Raw genomic sequence first — 22,608 nt, 5'->3', positions numbered from 1 at the left:
CGTTTTTGTTCACGAGTTTGTAATACCATATCGCGAACGAGCGAGTCTTCGAGCGAGTAAGCATATTACATGCTTAAAAAATATCAAGCCACCAAGTTAAAGTACAAGAAAGTTGCCTTTAATATCAGTGAATACATACAAGAAAGAGGGGAAGCTGAAGCGTATCTTTCTCTTACAATGGTCCTGTAAATTTGCGTTCTCATTCGGTCAAAAGGTCTTGAAGAACGCTACATCTTGAGAGGTTTTTCTTGCCGTGTTGTTTTCGTTCTCTTCGAGAAACTGAGATACATCTTCACAGGAAACGTTCACAAATCTTGAAGCGGCCATTTCGTTGATAAAACTGCAGAGAAATTCTTCCCGCCAAATTTGGCGCCAGGCGCCAGGCGCCAGCTCAAATATAACTTGCTACCTGATTGGTCCAACCAGTTTATTACAGTCTATTTGATTGGACAATTCAACCGCGAAGTGGTATGATATCATTTCGCTGCAGTGAAATGATATCATATCACTTCACAGGTATCATTTTAAAGGTCAAATGAACCAAAATTTAGACATTTTTTTTTCATTTGAGTTCAATGTGTTCATTGAGTATGAAATAAACATATTCTGAAGTTTCAAACGAATTGGACGAAGCATTGCGGAGATATTGGAATGTTAAAATCATTGTTTTTTATTCTTCATAATCGTAGAGTGCTCGGGAAAATCGTCGGATAATTGTTGGAAATAAAACTTGTGACGTCACTATTGGTGAGCTCAAGAAATGCGGGAAATTTGAAACTATTTTGGTTTAAAGTTCACAGTGAACTTCAGAGGAAAACCACTCAAAATCAAAAGTTAACACTTTCAAGTTCCCCCAGAACCCAAAACTTAAGAGATAATAAATCGCTTATCAAAATGAAAAGAGAATGCTTCGTGCCCTCGAAACATGCGCACGTTTGTGTAAAACACTTTACCAAAGACAGCTTTGAGCAAAATCTTGTAGTAAGGAGTTTGTTGGGACCCTCTTTCAAGCTTCGTCAACTTGTAGTCAAGAAAGACGCGGTACCGACGATTTTTAACTTCACTATGAAACGTTGCAAGCCGGCAACAAAAAACAAGCGAATAATGCCTGCCGAAAGCGGGCGAAAGCCTCGGCCATTTCTAGAGTAAAATAAGGCTTGTATTTAGATCCAAAACCTTCCCTACGAAAGACTCACTGACGCAGAAACGCAGCAATGTTCAAGACAACAGTGACGTCACAAAGCAGAGTCTCAGTTCCATTCCTTCCATTAAAGTGCGCGGTCATTTTGGAAACGTTTTCGTGAAGCCATCCGCTGTCTTCGTACTTTTAACTTTTTTACTCCTTTTCACGTTTCAGAAAGAAAAAATTTCCGCATAAGCTCCTTTTTACATGTTTTTTTTTTTAACATTTCGCTACAAAATGGCTGAAGATAAGATGTCTAAATTTTGGTTCATTTGACTTTTAAGTCACGGCTTTATCACACTGATATCCACATATAAGATGTAATGAAAGTTTCAGAATAGTGCTATAGTCTGCACCCTCGTAAATCTGGAGCTCATAATCTAATTGTTTAATAGAAGTACAGGATTTAGCATTCGCTTTCTTATAGGGTGTTTTCTGAAAGGATGTCAACATACAAAACCTTGCCGTCATTTCCTAAAAAAAGGACAATCTGATCTGGTTTACAGCTGTGAATTCGCTTTTTTGATTGCCAGTGGCCTGTTGTTACCTCTACGTTTACTTGTTGTTTGAAAAAAAAAGCATAAAGTACATTTCCCTTATCTCTTTTTGGTGAAATCACGAAAGTTACACAAAGATTCCGTCTGAAAAATAAATTGCCGCCAGCATCCTCAGTGTTCTCACCAGGTGTAAGTTCCCAAAAATTTGCTCGGCTTATGTTATGAAATGTCAATTTGGTGTCATTTTTATCACAGCAAGGAGGAGAAGAACGAGAAGGAAGAGGCGGCGAGTGAGAAGGCGAAGACGAAGACGAAGAAGGAGAAGAAGGAGAAGAAGAAGGTATGGATTAAGAAGAAGAGGAAGAAGGAGAAGGAGAAGAGGAAGAAAGTATGGATTAAGAAGAAGAGGAAGAAGGGGGAGAAGAGGAAGAAGGTACGGATTAAGAAGAAGAGGACGACGGCGACGTAGAAGAAGACGAAGACGGAGACGTACGTATTTTATTTAAATGTTACGTACTGTAAAAAAGCCTAAAAATGTCACGTAATTCAAGAGAAAGCGACAGCGTTTAGCTAGACATGAAATAATACTGAAAACAATTACAGCATTCGCTTTTACAGAGGTATTCTGCTTTAAGAGTTCGTTTTCTAATATATTGAAGGTTTATCCCCCTTCTTTTGAAAAAGATGAAGGTATCCAACTGGACCATCAAGACACTAGTATGCCTAACAATAGTTTTGCAACCGAAACATCTGTTTTGTAAAAAGGTTATATGCAAAAACAGATACAAATACTTCATTTCAAAAGAAATATTTTAAACCCTGACCTAACCAAATACGGCCGTAACGTTAAAAGCCGAAAAAGAGTAGTGCTGGTTGTGAGCGGGTCCTCGCATTTCCATGTCTAAAAACACAATGAATGATGAGTTGCTTGTTAAAGCATTTGACAAGAAAGTTTAAAAGCAATGACAATCGAGGTTTCGATGCATCAAGCATCATTCTCAAGATTGAGGTCGTTAATGCTGAAGTCAAAGTTGTTGAGTTGAGTTTGATGCATCGAAACGTCGACTAACAATACTTTTTATTTTTCTTTAAAACAGAACCACAGGTTTATTCAAAGAAGTTTTCCTTTTTTAAAATTATAAGCTTTCATACTGGGGGTCGCTTTTTGTTGTATTTTTTCGGCAAACTCAATAATGTCTAGTTTTGGTATTATGAGTTCTTTAATTTACTTGATATCTCATAATGACAATGTTACTGAGATGGAAACCCTGGCATTCATTGCTCCCGTCATTTTAATATTTCACTTTCTCATATATATGTTTTTGTCAAAAATAAACCTCTTCAGCTCGTCGAGTGAGGCGACGAAGAAGAAGACGAAGGAGAATACTTCGTCGACGAAGACGTAAGTGTTTTTGTAATTCCCTGTGGTGATAATTTCCTTATTTTCTTTTGTTATCAAATTTAAACAACCAGTTCATGATATTTGAGGAGCCGATGATCTTTTGCCATGACGAAGAACTGAACCAATCACTTGAATTTAGAGTGTTGGTTAAATTATTTATTGTCCAGACAATGAACATTAATGAAAATTATGCTGCCCTCTGTTAATGTTTAAACTTAACCAGCTATGTTGGCTAGGGGTGGGTGGGGGATAGGGTTTGCAACATATTGGAACATTCTGGGAACCCTCTAGGCGGTGTATCCATGCCATGTGGTTTTGGACTTGACCGCATAGAGGGATCGTCTCCTACTTTGTTTTCCCCATCCCCCCCCCCCCCCCCCCACCCTTATCCTAGCCACATATACCTTTGTCTATGAGATGAGGATTTTTACCCTCAACTTTGTTGAGTAGGGCTTCCTTCATTCGTTTATAATTGACACTGGATTGAAATGATTATTAAAGCGGCGATGTGGCCAGCCACATAGCTAAAGTCAACCCGAAGAATTAGAGAGTTTGTTGATTCCTTGTCAAAGCCCTTCTCAGCAAACAGAGCAAACAATAGTATTTATTGTGAGCTATACATTATGAACAGGGGCAGGATAAAGTACCTTTAAACCGAAAGTCAATCATTAAGTGAAGCAAAGGCTTTTTCAAACAATACTAATGGCCCAATTATTTTTTGACGCAATTGTGTTAATTGTCACAATTAAAATGATTTATCTTCTCAACCCATTATTTTAAGATTCCAGAGCAGTTAATGCTAAATAATATAAACTCTTGTAACAAGAGCATTCGAGGTTTAGCCAATGTTTGACTAAGATATGTACATGGGAATTAATAGACTCACCCAGTAGTAATAGTAATAATTTATTTAAAGTCGTGACACGGGGTAGTTGCCTATTCATTCGAGCCAAACGCTCATGATAAAATTAGTCAACACAAACAAATTTAAAAAATACAAAAGGCTTAAAAATAATACATCAAAAGTGAGAATATGTTATAATGATATCTACTACGTCTAATTTATCTAGGTATAATAAATATTATGTTGATATTTTGTGCATACGCCCCTTAACGCTGCTAAAATACTGCAGCAATTGTACTGGGAGCCTGCTAAGTCAGACTGATTATTTAATTTCCGAAATTGCGATAAAGCAGTAGAGGATTTAGCAGCTGACGGTACTAGCGGCAGTATCGTTGTCTTACTTGATATCACTTGTCTTTCACTCAATCAGCTAGCAAAAGAGTCTATTTCAAAGGACGTTACCGACGCTTGAGAAAAGGAGGGAGAACATGGTACCTGACGATTCACAGAAAGAGATACAAACTAAACAGAAACGGGCGACATGTGAAAATATACTACATGAAACGATGGCGTCGAGCTAAAAAACAACGCGGAAGTTGGTTCATCCGGTTTGGAAGCAAATGGAAACCTATTGTGAAGCGTAGAGGTCGCTGGTATTTAAAATATCGACGACGGTTGCAACGTCTGCGAGTCAAGGCGAACCTGTTGATGATTAAGTTCAGACGAGTCTGGGCGCGTATGATGATGATGAAGAGACGGCTGTACATGATGCTAGGGCGCAAGTGGAAGCCGGTTATTCGTCGCCGAAAATATCGCATAAGATATCACGGTCGTTTCCTGCGAGTAAGGAGAAGGCGAAGGACGGTCCGGGTAAGATACCATGGCCACTGGACTCGCAGAAGGAAAATAAAAACGAGAAGACCGCGTCGAATGTGTAAGTGAACAGTTAAAATAACATCACTTGAAGGGCTGAGTTGGTTGAGTTCCAAAAGCAACCGTCCTCTGTTTGTATGGTTTAGCGTTTGCGTAGCCTTACAATCGTCTAAAAATATCCGTGAAACAGGCTTACAGAAATCGTAATTTAATAAGTTTGGCTGGCAGCTTGCTATAAAGTTACTTCATTATCTTCGAAATGAAAGAATAATGAAGGCAAAAAAATATCAACTAAAAAGAAAAAAAAGACCCTTGGTAAATACCTGTCATTCTTTGGCTGTGTGACTGCGCGATGCGGTTCCAGTCAAAGACCCACATTTCACCCTTGCTCACCATAGAGTCTCCAGTAGCTCAGTGGTTAGAGCGTCCGGCTAGATCACGGAGGGTCGTGGGTTCGAATCCCATCTGGATGGAACTCGGATTTTATTGCCGAGTTTTCTACAATTTTCTGTCATTTCTACATTTAATATTCCTAATAATAAATTGAAAAATGTGAAATTTCAACAGAATGGCAATTTTCATTGGCTTGGCAGAATCTTTATATCCGATTTATTTGTATATGTTGTGGTGATTGGCAATAATATGGAAATTAGGAAGAGACACTGTCCCCTAAGCCAATCAATTACCAAATAATTGTCTTCAAATCAGTTAGGATCCAGTGAAACCAAATTAAAGTGTGATTTTGCTTGGATGCGTTTTCGCGCTCATGATGCCGGATTCATACTTTTTCTTCGACTAGTGCGTTGAGCTACAATGTAGATCCCTCAGCCAGTTGAGTGTGGGACAATTCTAACTTAGTTCCAATTCTCAGGTTTAATATGATTTCATTTACCCTGAAAGTTGTGAGCATAATCGCTGTTACGACTTCTAAAAAGGTCGTAACAGACCTGGGCATTTATTTTGCAGCGAGAAGGCGTCGAAGACGAATACGAAGAAGGAGAAGAAGACGAGCAAGGAGACGACGACGCAGAAGAAGACGACGAAGACGACGACGACGACGACGACGTAGAAGAGGTGGAAGACGACGCTGGCGAGGAAGACGTCGAAGGCGATGGGGAATGCGACGGCGAAGAGGTATGTACTTACGACCATGATCCCCAAACACCTCCAAATATCTTGAATGAGAAACATCCATATTCTCCTTGCAATATCAGTAAATGTTATGCCGATTGATGACAGGAATAACGAGATATTGTCTCCATGTTAGAACAAATTCTTACAACTGACATTAAAAGATATGTATCGCGATTAGTAAGGCGAATAAGAGCTTTGAACGATTGGAACTTATGATTTCGTAAGCAAAAAGTAGAGTTTTCATGAGGCACAAACTGATTTCTAAAACTCCTACTTTGAGTGGGTAAGATACTCATAAAGCAAAACAACGATAAAGATGTTTCCCTAAATATGGAATCTTTCAGTATTACAAATCGTCCTATTTAGTACTGTAAGTGTAATCAGAGACACTGATTGGAAAATGGTGTCAATTACATTTTTCCAATATCCCCATAGCAAAAAATTAATTCTCAAGTGTAGAGGAACGATAGTTATTTAAACATGGACGCATTGTTTTGAAAAATTCAAATAATGACATTCAATAGCATAAAAAAAAAAGAATTGTTTCTATTGGTTTTGCTACCTATGATGACCGCGAAACTGCGCAGACGTTATGCTCTTCTTCAAAACTTCAAATCAAAACAATATCATTTTGACCCTGTCTATAGGCAGCTTAGCATCGGGTATTGCAGTGCAACTACTCAAACGGGCCGCTTGGTAAAGAGAAAACCAATCAGAACGTTACTTGAGTACAAGGATAGCGATCTTTCTTTAAAGATCGCTGTAGCATTAAAGAATAAAAACAATCGCTCTATAACAGAACAAAAGAAAGAAAAAAAAAACACGAAAGCGTGTACTTTCGCAGACCTCTCAGGAAACTTTGCCATTTGTTGATTGGTTAGTTTCGATCCTAAATTTTGTACTCTTTTCAACGGTTTCGGTTTACATTAAAATTCATTGGCTAAATAAAGTTAAAACTTTCGAGCTTTCGGCTGTCAGACTACAGCCTTCGATGGATAAAAATGAAAAAAGTGACAGAGTGACATTTATAATTATGATAAGTCGCCGTCTAAGACTGTTAAAATTGCTAACATTTTTTTACAACATTTTTTTTCACCAAATACTCGGCTGTCGGGAATAAGTTAGTAATCAGATATTTCGAGGGAAGCCACTGTCATATTTAAGTAAGTTTCCTCTTTATACCAAGTTTCTCTTAAAATACATTTGGAAAGTTGAGAGATCAGAATATCTTCGAGTTTCGACTTCCGCATAAACGTGCTTCTTTTTGTTATTATGTACAGGATATGTAAGAGTGAGAGTGGAAAGTCAAGGTTTTGTTGATAAGAAGCGCGGACGTACTTTGTATGGACGCTCGCGGGCCTACATCAGAGTCAACGGAAGAGATTATTCTCTACACAGGCGTGGTTTTAACGTTATCGTTATCAAGCGCAGGACAGGTAAGGACTTATAGTTGTTAAAGCTATTCCTACGTTTCTAGTACGCTTCAGAAGAGATTATTCTCTGCGTAGGCGTGGTTTTAATTCTATCGTTATCAACCGCCGGACGGGTAAGGACTTATAGTTAATAAAGCTATTCCTACCTTTTTGGTACGCTTCGAAAGAGATTCTCTGCCCAAGCGTGGTTTTGACGTTTGTGTTATCGACCGCAGCACTGGTGAGCCCTCAATGTACCAAGAGTAGCATGACCTCAAAAACTATTTGTATCTTTGTACTTAGATGTGTGGTGTCACCCTTATGCTGTGGTTTTCGATTCTAGCCTCTTGAATTCGCAAGCTAATTATCAATGGTCTAGATTATATCAATGATGATATAGACTGTCCTGTCGTGTTTTTCTTTAAATCTTATTGCTGATGTTTTTACCGCAATAGGGCGTGTTGTACAAAGGAGGTCTTTTGACACACATGGCAGCCGTTATCAGGCAAAGAGGTTCAAGAGATTTATTTACCGCATCAGACGAGGGTAAGTTTGTTTTCACCACTTTTAGCTGTTGATTTCTGATGATAAAATTTATTTTCACAGTCCCAGTTTGATTACATCTTTTATTATATCCATTTTAAAATCACTGGTTATCCTTGAAATTTGATTCGTTCTCAGCAGGGCGATTTATTCCCGAATCGCGCTATTTTGTACTCTAAATCGCATCTTGTTTCTGGCCATTGAGAGTGGAACGCTAAAACAAAACAACCAATCAGATTTTAAGGCTTTTTAAAACTAACCAATCACATTGTAGGAAAATGAAAGACAAAAAAGCCATTATTGGGCAAATTTCGCAACTTTTGTGGCCAAGACTTTGCTAAGTTTGAAAAATGGATAAATTTAATTACTTACGGTTTCTAAATGATGATGACCAGCCCCTCCAGGTTGAAAATCAACTTTTCCGGTAGTCGTTTCCAACTTTCGGTATAGATTTTGAAGAAACACGGTCCTGGCAAAGTTCTACGCCGAAGTAGAAGAAAGGGACGGACATGATTACGAGCCTCAATCGCAGAAAATCATGCAAAGAACAATTGAACGTCAGCTAAAGGACCAAAGCTATCCAGTGAGTATCGTGCGATCGAGAGGGGTCCATAACTCACAAGAAATCCTCAATGCGAAGGGACTTTCTCTGCGCCAGCGAGGAAAGGGTAAGGGACCAAACTATGCACAGCCATTAACACCAGAAGAGGAATCGGCTCTGTCGGAGAAAGGTCAGCTAGGGTATTTCAATGGAAGGGTACTGACCAATGTGAACTTTAAAAACTTGACTGAACAACTTGGCTTAGAGGTAGCCAGGAACACCACGACGTGTACGTGGAGGACCTTGTGATAGGACAACAAGAAGATTGCACTGAAGTCGTAGAGTTCCGCGAAGGTCCAACCAAAACAAGAAGCGGCGATCTGTCTATCAGGCGAAGAACTACGCCACAAGTTATGTATACCACCGACGGCGGAAAAACCGATCCAGTGTGGCTCTTCAAGCTTTGATTGTGCAAGCGATCCCAGGGAATGAAGGACACAGGGCCTCTCTATCTGAGCGTCATAAATCGTCCTCAGTCAACAGATGTCTAATACACCAAAGTTCGCATGGGACAAAACACCATCAGCAATACCACGAAATCTATGGCCTCCTGTCTCAAGACAAATAAGAAGTTCTCGAACCACAGCATGAGGAAAACATTGGTGTCACAAGTGGAGAATTCTGGTCAACCGCACAATGTCATCTGTGAAATAACAGTCCATGCACGAATCTTCGTTAGACGACTACGATGAAATAGACGATAATCAAAGGAAAGAGCTGCCTCACATTATCAGTGGATATAAGAAGTGCAAAACGAAAACACTCCAAACGACGCCTCCAACCAAACCAGTGCAAATGAAGCCTCAAATCAACCGCTTGCAGGCCAAGACGTCCAACGCCAACGAGCACCACTGGTTCTTATTCATCACATCCAACATCAAGGCTAAATTCATAAGGCAATGAAATTCAATCCTGGTTTTCAGCAAGCTGGATTTTCAGGATTTCCACCAAGCTTTCCTTCGCGGTTTCAGTACCGCATGGCAGCCTTCACGTCTTCTCGTAGCCCCATTTCATCACAGATTACACGTTCAATTTCTACTCAGGGAGCTGATAATCTTTTAATTTTTCAAAAAACCAGTTGAAATAATTGTATTTATAAACTACTTACTAATGGGGTAAATAAATTGTGCTGTTGTTTTTGTTTGTACAAAATCTTAGGAAATACGTCATCATGGGATTGTTAAGTGTTTCAAGTTCCTGTTGTAGACACAGCTACAACTAGCTAGAATATCACCCTTATCCGATACAATTTATGAAAATCCGACCTCATTTGATGTAATGCAATAGTCTCAGTTTCATTTTTCTTTATGCTAACATTTTCTGGCAATTGTAGGTGTATTGTTGTACTTGCAATCCAAGACGAGGCGTATCGGTTTGGTAGATACTACAAATATGTGCTCAAAAGGCTGCACATCGATCCACGAAGAATAAGACTGAGCTTCAGAAGCAGTCTTGCCGCGATCGGGTATGTTGGTCGTAGAAGACCATATTGGATCAGATACATGAGTCGCCCACAGAGACGAGGTCCAAGTTACGCATCAGCTCGCATCCCACTTGGTAGAGGTGAGGGAATTACAAGTTTGGTTTAACATTTTTGTTAACCACCTTTTATGGTCCGACATATTTCTGAACATGTTGGTAGTTGTTACTTTTTCTATTTTTTTCCATCGAAGGGCAGGCTGCAGTCTGACGACCGAAAGTTCGGAAGTCTTAACTTTATAGAGCCAGTGAACGTTTTTATAACTTTTTAATATGTTTTGTCGTGGCTACGGTTTTTCTATTTTGAAATGTTTCGGTTTAGTTGTCGCAAAACGAGTTTTCAAGCTAAATTTCTCGAGTGAAATTAATAATTACGAGAGGTCGCCGTCTAGGACTGAATCTGTAGAGTGTATATCACACAAAAGTAGGAATCAATAGTACTTTATGTTTTCAAGTCAAAGAGACCGTTATTTGCCTTCACGAAAAAAAGCTACCCGTCCACTGTTCTCAGTATACATGTTGATTGGTTAGCTTTCTTCGGGATGACCCAGTTCAAGTAGACTCGAACCGAAAGGCATAAAAACGCCAGATGTCGTCGAAGATGTCGTTTGAAAAAATAGAGCATTTGACCCGAAAAATTACCTAAAATTGCGGAACGCACAGTTTAAAACTATTCTTTTAATAGTTTTGAGTGAAGGTTTCTTAGCCAGATTTGTGTACTTTTTGGCGTATAGATCCCTTTGCACGGTTACAGAACGAACGGTATTATTATTTACATTCCTGAAACAAATTCCTTTCGTCAGTATATTTTAAGGCGGGCCTCTTGATTATAAACCTTTTCTTTTTCTGAAAAAATCTCACTGCAGGTCGACGGCGCCGATACGTCAAACTCGGTGGACGTAGAAGGCGCGTCAGAAGATACCGAATATGGACGACCACAGTCAAAGGAAAAGTCTTCAGGATTCGCCGAATGAGAAGGCGTTTATATGCACGCTTCAAGAGGAAGTATGTAAGGGTGAAAAGAAAACGTAAAACGTGGAAGCTCCGTGTAAGAAGACGTTGGTGTCGTTTAAGACGTCGAGGACGTTCTTGGAGATACCGATACGGGAAGCGTTGGAGACGCCTTGGACGCTTAAGGCTCAGGATTCGTATCGGTCGCCGTTATAAGAAAATCAAGCGAGTCCGCAGAAGATGGCGTTTGTTCACTAAGAAAAGATGGAGGCCTATGATGTGTGGCATACGACGTTTTGTAACTTACAAAAGGAAGAGAGTTTGGCTGAAGAGAAGACGTGGGAAATGGAAAGCTCGTTTAGGAAATAGATGGAGGAAAATCAAACTTCGTAAGTATCTTGAAAATATAATGATAAGCTCTTTATTATATTAAGAGAACTTTATAGCATATCGCGTTTACCTTTTGACTTGTAGAAACCAAAGAGAGCGGTGATCTGCTTGCCGTTTTTCTTGCTGAGATATTTGTTTTAACCATACCCAATTCCGGAAACAGCCAATCAGAAGCCGTGTCTACTATCCTGACATCCTGCGATATCAATACACTGACCTCATAGGCCACGATATCATGGTCACTTGGCGGAATTTGGGTTCGGTAAACAACTAATCGTACCTTTTTCGGTACGCTTCACATATCAGGCCCGTTTGGTCTATCCACGGATAGTTTGGCTCGACCACGTCTCGCGAAAATACGAAGCATGGCTCGACTAAACTCGCCTGATATGCCGTTGATATTTTTTTTCGTTATTGTTTCAGGTCGTTACCGACGAAAAGGAAGGAGAAGAAGAAGAAAGTTCCCACGGCGTAAGTATTTATCTGTGAGCACTTAAAAAACGTTTGACTTGGAAAAAGGTGTTATGCCCAGTCCCATAATAATCTCCGGCTCTGTTGTTTGCAAAGCTTAGTTTTTGCATTTTGTGTCCCAGTGAATATTCGCTGTTGTGATGAGGGAGACGAGAACATATGCGAAAAGACCTCACTAGGGAAGGGCCAGTGTAATGTGTGTTGAGCTGTTCTTGCCTGAAACGTTTTCAGTCTAACGCTGGGACAATGTATGAATAACAATCACAATCACAATAATCTTTATTGGCTAGGAAGAAAAATATTTGCATGGAAGATAGTAATTACATAAGAAGTTGATTAATACGATAGATAGAAAGTAATTATTATCAACAAAGTCGGAGCCTACAGGCTAAAAGAACTGTTAGGTAGAGTATCCATTCATTGAATACAACCGATCAGTGAAACCTGAAGCCCCTTCAATTCTATCTTGCGGTCTGTTTTTAAGAATAACATTGATCTCTTTTGCGGCAGGTCGACGACGCCGGCTCGTTTACTTCAGAAGACGTAAACTTCGGTTAAGACGTCTTCGCAGATGGTCGTTTAAAATAGGAAAGCGTTCGTACAGAATACCCAAGCTGCGGCGAAGATTACTTCTGTACTTCAGACGCAGATGGGTCAGAATAAAATTCAGAAGAAGACGACGATACATCTTCTACGGAGGTGCTTGGCGTCCGATACGTAGAATCGGCCGTTACTGGAAAGTCCGTATATCAAGACGGTTTATTACCATTCCACGGTTTACACTGAAGGTTGTGTTCAATCGTCGCCGTGTAAGAATCGTGCGTCGTCGTGGGAAATGGCGGGTGTTCGTCAGGAGGAAATGGAGGCCATTGGGATGCAGGATCCGGCGTTATGTCCGCTACAAAGGAAAGCGACGCTGGTTAAAGAGAAGGAGGGGAAAATGGAGACTGAGGTACGGAAGAAGATGGAGACCAATCTCCAGACCGATCAAAGGTACGATTGATCCTCAAAGTTCCGCTCTTTTTTAAAATGATTGATTAATCCTCAAAGTTTCGCTCTTTTTTTAAATAATTGAAGTATTTTTTCTTTAGGCTGAGGCTCTTATAGGCTGCTATAGCATCATTGTATGCTTCAATTTTTGCTTTCCGTTTTTAGTAAGGATGGCTAGTTTCTGTGTTAAAATGGACATTTGTTATATCCTCTCTAAATATAAAGTGATTAAATTTCTTTGTCCGTTGGTTGTCTGCGCAAATTAAGCCGTTACAGAAATTACATAGCTCCTTGCCCAGACCAAAACTGCTCAATTGTTCCAGTATTATTTTCTCAAGGTTAGAATTATGCGAAAAGCTTGCATCAGTACACCTAAATTCCCTTTTTTTCGCCTACTGTTTAATCGTGAGAGATCGCTGAACAACAATGTTTCCTAAAATAGCTATGAGATCACAGCTCTGTCGAGAAAGACTGGCCTATAGCAAACTAAATGGGTTCGAGACAATGCTGGAAGACCTTGGGGCAGTAGTATTTCGTCGTTGCTTGTTAGAAATTCGAAACGCAGTAACAATTTTATAACCTCTTATTTGAGAGTAATCAGTGTCTTCGATACTGCGCTACGCGTCCGGCCTTTTCACCCACCTCCTTCCTTCGTAAGTATTTGTATTTGCTAGCTTGTAAAGTCCTGAGGTATTGTTGTTTTTTTCGTAGTTCGACTAAGAAGGCGACGTCGACGTTATAGAAGGCGTCGAGGTAAGTAGAACTTATATCCTTTGAAATACGCGTAATCTTACGTAGGTTTGTACTATGGAGTTATTAGGTTAACTACCTTGTAAGAACCTCGTCTCGCGGAACCTGACAGGGTGTTGATCTTTTTAGAACAAGAGAGAGGGAGAAAAATAAGAGTAATCGAACGTAGATTTGTACTATGGAGTTAGTAGGTTATGTTGTAAGAACCTCATCTCGCGGAACCTGACGGAGTGTCGGTCTTCTTAGAACAAGATAAACGAAGAGAAATAAGAGTAATCTAACGTGGGTTTGTACTATGGAGTTAGTAGGTTATCTTGCAAGAACCTCATCTCGCGGAACCTGACAGGGTGTTGATCTTCTTAGAACAAGAGAGAGGGAGAGAAATAAGAATAATCTAACGAAGGTTTCCACTATGGAGTTAGAAGGTTATCTTGTGACGGAGTGTTGGTCTTCTTAGAACAAGATAAACGAAGAGAAATAAGAGTAATCTAACGTAGATTTGTACTATGGAGTTAGTAGGTTATGTTGTAAGAACCTCATCTCGCGGAACCTGACGGAGTGTCGGTCTTCTTAGAACAAGATAAACGAAGAGAAATAAGAGTAATCTAACGTGGGTTTGTACTATGGAGTTAGTAGGTTATCTTGCAAGAACCTCATCTCGCGGAACCTGACAGGGTGTTGATCTTCTTAGAACTAGAGAGAGGGAGAGAAATAAGAATAATCTAACGAAGGTTTCCACTATGGAGTTAGAAGGTTATCTTGTAAGAAACTCATCTCGCGGAACCTGACGGGTTGTTGACATTCTTAGAACAAGAGAGAGGGAGAGATGAAAGCTGGGATATGTCAGCTTCCTTGGAGACATATGTACCGATTAAGAAGGGGTAAAGTAACTGTGTTTGGAATTTTCCGCATTTATTGACAGCTCTTTGGTTATAGGAAGGAGAATAACAAAAAGCAGGAGACGAAGACGGCGACGCAGACGCCGTCGAATAAGGCGTAGACGGAGAAGGCGTCGAAGAAGACGATACCGAAAAAGTATGCATACCATGTATTCTAGATAGTCACATGGAGCGGTTAATACTTAGGACTCTAACTCGAACCTTCTCGTCTTCTTTTAGTCATGTATTTTGCAGTTTTCCCTTATGAGGAATGCCTGGGTACGAAGCAGCTGGTGAACTAATGATCATCTATTCTCACGACTCAGTTCGTTTAGTTTTTTCCTCAGATTTTGCGACCGTGTACGCAATTAAAGTACTTTTTGCCAAACTAGGTTCCTTGTAGTTATGGGAAACGGCAATACCTAAGTTTTATTTTATTCTCTAAGCTGGACAGTAACACTTGCTCGTTCGGAAAACTCTAATCCCATCAGTTCAAAATTGCTGTCGTCACTTCCTAGGATGGCGTGTTCGTAGAATCCGGTTCCGCGGTAAACTCCGACGCGTGAGAGCATGGAGAAGACAATGGACTGTGAAATACGGAAGACGTCGCTACCGTGTCCGAAGACGTGGGGGACGATCTCGAGTGTACTTTAACAGAGGATGGAGACCATTAAAACGAAGGCGTGGCATTTTGTACTTGAAATACGGTCGGTCATGGCTTCGCATTAGACGATACGGCTGGAAGTTCCGCGTTATCTATCGCGGCCGAAGGTGGCCTGTCTTCACAAGAACTTCCAAGTACAAGGTACGATTCCGCCGAAAATGGACAAGCGTGATACGCCGCGGTAAGAGGATATATTTGCGGTTCCGTAAAAGATTGATCCCTGTCAGACGTCGACGTGTCTATTTCATGCGTTATGGAGGACGCAAACTTTTAGTAAAGAGAAATGGAAGACGGTACCGGATTAGATTCCGACAAAAATGGCTGAGAAGTAAGCGTGTGCGATATGGAAGAAAACGTCGCCTGCGAGGTGAGGAGAAAATAACCGATTTCGCAGAGAGCGGAATTGTAATCTGTAGTAAAGAAGTTAGTAGCACGGTCATGATTTGAGATGTCTCAGTAAAGATTGAATATAACATATCCCTTTTGTAGCTTGCTCGTCATTTTCACTAACTGATTTTTCACGAGTTGTCAGTGAGTTGTCAGTTGTCGGTCATTGCGAAGTCATCATTACAAAATAGCATTACCAGCTTATTTTTCGATTTATTAACTTCATATTTCCGCTTTACATTATGACAACCCTGAAGTCTTATTTTTGGCTGTTTTTCCGTGTTTTTCGTACGCATCTAATTGTGATATGTAAAAGATATGACCTTTCTGTCACACCGTAACTCACCGAACCTTGTAGGGCTCCATACTCACAACTTTAACCTCATTTACGTTAATGTTTTGTAGGTCGAAGGCGAAGAAGAAGACGCCGAAGGCGGCGTCGACGACGAAGACGACGAAGAAGGAGACGAAGGAGAAGACGAAGACGAAGATGGCGTAAGTACACAATGATTTGCGTCCTTGCCGGTGTCAGACAATAGACCATATTCGTATTCTCGGTATTGGACTGGAACTAGCTTGCAACTGAGGCTAATGCGGGCAGTCTTTTCAAATGCAAAATGACATCAACCTCGTTTTAATGATATTCCCCCGCATGAGCCTCAATTGCAAGCTAGTTCCAGTCCAATACCGAGAATACGAATATGGTCTTTTTTACTTGACAGGAGCTCGTAGTTTCGTACAGAAACTCGTCACCCAGCATCTGTGGGCCACCGAATTAAAGTCGAGCAAATGAAAGGGTCGTCAGGATTGTCTAATTTGCCCAATTGATGGGATAAATGGCGTTAAAATGACAGGAAATACTCGTGTTTTTTTTTTCTTTTGGTTTCTTCGTTTCCTAAGGACATCTTGTTTCGTTTGAGTATTTTGTTTTTCGACTTATACAATCTTGTCTTTATTTGATCTCAGGTCGAAGGCGTGGCAGACGAGGAAAACGTAAGTAGATCATGTCGTTAACACAAACAACAATTACAATCGATGAAAGTTGTAAAAACCCGCGTGTAAGAATCTAGCGGTTTAAGAACCTGCTGGCAGAAATTTGCCATTTTAATACGCAAAAAATATAAGAACCTGTTTAGCCATGGAAGATCAAGCAGGTTCTTGAATGTGGGTTACAAATAAATTATCATGAACATTTTAAGCCACGGAGGAACCATGATACAGTTACGAATAAATACTGTATATTCAAGGACCAAACCCAAGTTAATGTATTTGTATAGGTAATCATACGGTTTCGAATTCAATTTAGAATTAATTTGCACGAGTGAATTTTTCAAAAAGCTGAAATTGCGCGATCCGCTTCGGCGAGTGCAATTTCAGCTTTTTGAAAAACTCAACTCAAACTCAAAGTTTCCGCGCAAAATTCTCGTCATCATTTTACGTGATATCATTGGCTTAGAAAATTTCCTATTGTGTTCCAGGCAATCATAATCCAGAATTACGATGTGTAATTTGCACTGGTGTTACACGCTTTGCACTAGTGTTACACTTTTTGCACTGGTGTTACACTTGAACTGCACTGCTCTCAGCCAATCAGAATCGAGTAATTGTTCATGTATAGCATTATTCTGGTAATCAATGCGTAACTATATCTCCTTCATATAAATTAATTAAGAACCTAATTAAGAACTACTTATCCTAAATTTCCAATAACTACCGCAAAATACAAGGACCTATATTTTGCCAGACTTCAAAGCATGCAGGTTCTTACACACGGGATTTTACTGTACTGTAAGTGTTCTCTTACCAACAGTTGTCCTATCCTCATTTGGATATAAGTTAATTGAAATAATATTTTCTTTGAATTTCCTTAAACACAAGACCTCGTGATCAGATTCCGATTGCCGTTGAATTTGACTTAGGCTTTGTTAATTCAGCGTTTTACCTGCCTGATGACACAGCACATCTGTTTATTTAGAAACTTACCTTTCACTTACTAAAATAAGACAACATATCCGGCGAATGTTGCTACCTTCTTATTGTTGCTGTTTTCTTATATATTTAAATATTTTGAATGACTGTTATTAAAAAGTGCTTTCTTGGTTAATCCAGGTAGGAGATATATCCGATACCGTGGTAGACGACGCCTTGTGAAAATAAGAAGGAAATACTTCTTCGGCCTAAAGAGGAAACCTATCCGTAGGTTCAGGCGAAGGTTAAGGATTTTAATCAAGCGAAAATACAGGAAAATAAAACGCTTTGGGAGGCGATGGCGAGTCCGTATCAGAAGAAAATGGTGCGGACTTCGAAGATTCGGTCCAAAGTGGTATCTGAAAAGAAGACGAAAGTGGAGGAAAGTAAAACGTGTCAGATTGATTTGCAAACTGAGAGGAAAAAGAATACGAATCAGACGGCGCAGAAAGGTATGGTACCTAAGGCGAAAGAAGCGATGGATGCGCGTCAGGCGCCGGGTTCGTTGCAGCATACGCGTCCGACGTAGACGAGTTAGAGTGAAGCTTGTTGGCAGACGTCGTGTGCGAATATTCAGGAAAGGCCGTTATGGTAAAGCAAGGAGGATCCGTTTCAGACGTGAGTGGAGTTAATTTAACAGACTGACGAAAAACAAAGGGCATAAACATGTGGTCGTATTAACGGGGTAAAAACGGTGTACAAATTATGACACCTGTAAAAATCCCTTTAATTGATGTCTTGACACCAACTTTCCATCGACTGCTGTTCTCAGGGCGATAAACACAACAGTATTTGCTTTTGTTAATTACCTGATGAGGAATTTCGAACGGTCGTATTAAATGTACCTAAAAATTGAGGCTTTGGAAGATTGATGGCAATTAATCTGATGGTCTTGTTGAAAAGCCGGGACTCGAGTAAAGAAATTAATTTGCTATAAATTATAGCTGAAGTTTGGTTGAATCAAACGCGCGTCTTATTGAGAGGTTGCCCGGCGGGAGAGTAAGCAACTGTCGCTAGCTCTCCCGCGTGGCCGAGCGGTTAGGGCGCCGGACTTGAAATCCGGAGGTCGCAGGTTCAAGTCCCGCTCTGACCACTTAGTTGGAGTTGTTTCTCGGTAGACCCTAGTTCAACTACTCGGTCATACTTGTAAATAGCTAACTGGTCTGCCTCCCGCCAGTTGGGATTTTTAAGCCTTTCATGCCTATTTGAAATAGCTAAGCGCGTCGACCACCATAGACATTCAACATTTAACCTTTTTAACAAGGGTTACTCTGACTTGGAGGTTATTCTTCTTCCTTTACTACTTTACGCTAACCTCTAGCTTAATAACAGGACACTTCGTTACTGATCCAGAGGAAATTAGTTTTGTTTTACCTTGAATCTCAAAGTTTCTCTCGATTTCGTCCCGGTAAACATCCAGATTCGGCTGGGAAAACAAAACTAACTGTTTTCCTCGAGTAATTTAATGTAGAGTATCATTGTGAAAGAGACAGGAAAACAGTAGCAGTATTATCGACGAGCTCGTATTAACGTGCTTGTTGTAACGTGGGGTTTCACTGTGCATGATACTAAATAAATACGTTTTATCATTTTGTGTAACTGTATACATTCTAGAAGTGGGGGTTCAGTTCGGAAGGGCAAGTTTGAAAGAACTTTGCCTTTATGTTCTCTTTTCTCTGTCTTTTCTGTTCAGGTCGAAGGTATCGAAGACGACGTAGGCGACGTAAGTATAGCGAGTGACTGACTATTTCATTCAAATATCGTAACATTTCTTCATCCCATAACGTTTTAGGAAGGTGCTTCTTCTCTTCTTCTTAGTTAGAACTAGAAATATTGGCTAACGATAAGATTGTGCACTTTCCAACAATAACAAATCCATGCTCAATTCTACAATGAAATTTTCTTAGATTTCTTGGGATTGAAGTATAAACACAAGATCTTAGCTTGTTCCCGGAATTTCAAATTTATACGAACAGTTATTTACTCTTATAAATCTTAAGTATGTGTTTCACCTGGTTATGAACGGTAACAACAGTTTCTCCAGAAACTAATCGTTTCAAATGATCCTTGGTCTATCTAGGTACGAGGTATATCCGATATCGTGGTAGACGACGCCGTGTGAAAATAAGAAGGAAATACTTCTTCGGCCTAAAGAGGAAACCTATCCGTAGGTTCAGGCGAAGGTTAAGGATTTTAATCAAGCGAAAATACAGGAAAATAAAACGCTTTGGGAGGCGATGGCGAGTCCGTATCAGAAGAAAATGGTGCGGACTTCGAAGATTCGGTCGAAAGTGGTATCTGAAAAGAAGACGAAAGTGGAAGAAAGTAAAACGTGTCAGATTGATTTGCAAAGTGGGAGGAAAAAGAATACGAATCAGACGGCGCAGAAAGGTATGGTACCTAAGGCGAAGGAAGCGATGGATGCGCGTCAGGCGCCGGGTTCGTTGCAGCATACGCGTCCGACGTAGACGAGTTAGAGTGAAGCTTGTTGGCAGACGTCGTGTGCGAATATTCAGGAAAGGCCGTTATGGTAAAGCGAGGAGGATCCGTTTCAGACGTGAGTTGATTCAAATATGATTATTTTTCGTTGTTGTTGGACTCGATGTAGGGAAGGGTAATTTGACAAAACTAAGAAAATAATAGAAACGCTGCACATCGCTTTGCGCGCTTCTAGTTAATAATTTCGAATTCAGCGGTATTCATAAGTAATTTTATTTTGTTTTTGCATACCTCTGTTGTTGTTGGTGCATGTTTTTTTTATTAAATTATATTTTAACATATGTTTGCCCCAAAAGCTCAAAGCCGCACTAACACCTCAATTAAAAATATAACGTACTTGTCCGACTCATAATATAGGACGATGAGTATCTCTACAAATAAATATTTCAAAACAGATTAGGATAGAAGCAAAAGCAAACTCTATAAATTTTTGACCGTGAGAGAAAATTTTATTTCCGGGTTATTTTCCTGGGAGACGAACAGGCTGCATTTGACATTTTGAATGATAGTATCAATAGTCTAGCACAACTATAGCCTGTTTTCACATGACGTCACGACAACCGCATCGGTGTCGCAAGACAACGAAGCGGCGGCCATGTTCGCGTCCCAACCCAATCCCGGTTGAGCTGACCTCATTTCGTAAGTAAGCACTCTCCTTTGGCCCAATAAACTTACCTGGCTGTTGCCCTCGTGAGTGAAAACGTTCGTAAAGAAAGCACTCGCACAGAGTGCGGTCTCATATTAACGGAAAACTCTTAAATCAATGAACGTCGTGTTAAGCCTCCTACTCGCAGAGAGCAGAGTAAAGTAAAGTTGTAGTGGCAACGAATCAAACACATCACAATGATCTTTAGCACAAGATACGAATACAAATATGAATAATTATTAAACATTTGTGGTATCTTTATTATATGTAACATGTTGAGGTGACGATTGTAATCTTGTTTTAACGAGACTGGCGGCTAAATTAACCGTTAGGTTTTCGAGTTAACCTCCAGCTTAGTTTTGTCTAATTGAAGGACAGGAGAGATGAAGGAAGAATTTACAATTTACAGTTTAGTCTAAGGGAGACAAAAAATGATAACAAAAATAGTAATGTTTAATTGGTTTTGAAAAAGCAAATACGCTAAGTTCTTTGAAATGGCTTGGAAGTTCTTTCCAAAGATCTGTTGCCTGAAAAGAAATCGTCCGTTTTCCTTCATTTGTCCTCATACGTGGTTTGTGAAGAAAACGTTTTCTTAATCGTCATAAAATACCATAGCTTTGAATTGATGATGTTCTTGTATAAGCTTAACAACGAGGTGCATTGTCTCTTGGCAATATTGTGGTATGAAGCTGGTTATGACAGCGCGGTTAGGAATTATATAATCGAGTTCATGTTATTGTCTTAGGGCTTTATGGAAGACGAGGAAGAAGGGCGAGGCGTAAGTATTCTAACATGTGATTTTGTATTATTAATTGAATTTAGGGTGAGACGTAAGGGGAAATAAAAGATGAAGAAGTCAGGTTGACATCAACACAATTAATCCACAATGCAGAACAAAAGCCCTTGGTAAACTTAACACAGTAGCACCCAGTGACAAATCCATTTGCGTCGAGAAGTCATTTTGCAAATATGTCTTAATTGACCACTCCCCCAGTGGGGCGTTTAGGCCAATGGAAAAAAATTATGAAACAAATAATACAAATGAACATAACATGGTTAAAAATCCCAACTGGGAGGAGGCAGACCAGTTGGCTATTTACAAACGTGGCCGAGGAGTTGAACTAGGGTCTATCGAGAGACAACTCCAGCTTAATGATCAGAGCGGGACTTAAACCCGCGACCTCCGGATTTCAAGTCCGGCGCCTTAACCACTCGACCACGTTGCCTTTCTCCAAAAGAACGTTGAAACCAGATTGTCGCGAAGTTGGATGAATAGAAATCAACATTGGACTGAGGGTGGGGTGGGGCAGGTGAAGACCAGTACCATTTTGCTTGTGAAGCTGTGGAGTGTCTCGAGACTTTTCTCTCGAATTGTGGTTAAGTGGCTGTTATTCCTTTAATTTTTAGCTCTTCCTGTGCACTTTTGTTATCCTTAAAAGCTTTCATAAGCTCGTAAAAAAATCGAAAATGTGTTCGAGGATCGCAGTTCACTACGAAGGATCAGTGATTCCATTTTCAATTCGGATTGGTCCTGAGTCGCGATTATGTGTGCAGCTGCAGTGCACCATCTGATTTATCATTATGGACTAGAGTTCGAAGAATACCCTAAACGGAAAGAGCATGATGAAATTAGCAAGGTCATCAAGTAATAGTCCTCTATTGTTCAATGAGCTTTTTAAATGAAGGCATTACGAAAATTCTGAAACCAGGCTTACTTTCAAAGTAGATACTAGACAGGATCTTATAATTTCGTCAATAATTAGATCAGCAAAGTAATTTACCAAAGCATGAAAAACTTCCACATGGAATACAAAATCCAGAATCATGAATACATGTAAATGATGATCGACAGTGGCTGGGACTCTGAGACGTATAAGAGACCTCCGCACCACTCTACTCTGCGCTTTATGGAGGAGTATGGACGAGCGATGAATGCTGATTTTGCGGTTTAACTTTTTTGAATTTTCCTATACTTAAATTGGAAACAGCCTGTAGTAACAAAACGTGTTTGTCCTTGTTTGGACGTTTCAAGAACACGTTAGTCAA

General features: G+C 40.0%; 1 protein-coding gene, 1 non-coding gene and 1 pseudogene across 2 annotated transcripts in view; all 3 read left to right on the top strand.

Annotated features, from left to right (window-relative positions):
* LOC110053512 (uncharacterized) overlaps nt 1-22,608 on the top strand; it is a 103,069-nt gene that overhangs the window by 33,479 nt on the left and 46,982 nt on the right. The window contains exons 34-52 of the mRNA XM_089270923.1: nt 1,936-2,169; nt 3,026-3,082; nt 4,357-4,860; nt 5,766-5,933; nt 7,214-7,369; nt 7,801-7,891; nt 9,823-10,052; nt 10,835-11,308; nt 11,733-11,780; nt 12,291-12,773; nt 13,482-13,523; nt 14,457-14,555; nt 14,917-15,429; nt 15,855-15,944; nt 16,416-16,442; nt 17,559-18,035; nt 19,111-19,140; nt 19,498-19,974; nt 21,308-21,340. Coding sequence (XP_089127049.1) covers nt 1,936-2,169; nt 3,026-3,082; nt 4,357-4,860; nt 5,766-5,933; nt 7,214-7,369; nt 7,801-7,891; nt 9,823-10,052; nt 10,835-11,308; nt 11,733-11,780; nt 12,291-12,773; nt 13,482-13,523; nt 14,457-14,555; nt 14,917-15,429; nt 15,855-15,944; nt 16,416-16,442; nt 17,559-18,035; nt 19,111-19,140; nt 19,498-19,974; nt 21,308-21,340 — 4,233 coding nt within the window. The remainder of the gene's footprint in view (nt 1-1,935; nt 2,170-3,025; nt 3,083-4,356; nt 4,861-5,765; nt 5,934-7,213; nt 7,370-7,800; nt 7,892-9,822; nt 10,053-10,834; nt 11,309-11,732; nt 11,781-12,290; nt 12,774-13,481; nt 13,524-14,456; nt 14,556-14,916; nt 15,430-15,854; nt 15,945-16,415; nt 16,443-17,558; nt 18,036-19,110; nt 19,141-19,497; nt 19,975-21,307; nt 21,341-22,608) is intronic.
* Trnas-aga (transfer RNA serine (anticodon AGA)) lies at nt 5,200-5,274 on the top strand. The gene has a single exon. It is a non-coding gene; the product is annotated as a tRNA-Ser (tRNA).
* On the top strand, nt 8,167-9,571 carry LOC149118688 (uncharacterized; annotated as a pseudogene).

This window comes from Orbicella faveolata, unplaced genomic scaffold (assembly GCF_042242905.1).
Source record: "Orbicella faveolata isolate gen_17 unplaced genomic scaffold, um_ofav_v1 contig_1, whole genome shotgun sequence".
In the NCBI taxonomy this organism is placed as follows: Eukaryota; Metazoa; Cnidaria; class Anthozoa; order Scleractinia; family Merulinidae; genus Orbicella; species Orbicella faveolata.
The sequence above is the reverse complement of the archived record's forward strand: the minus strand, read 5'-3'. Positions and strand labels throughout refer to the sequence as shown.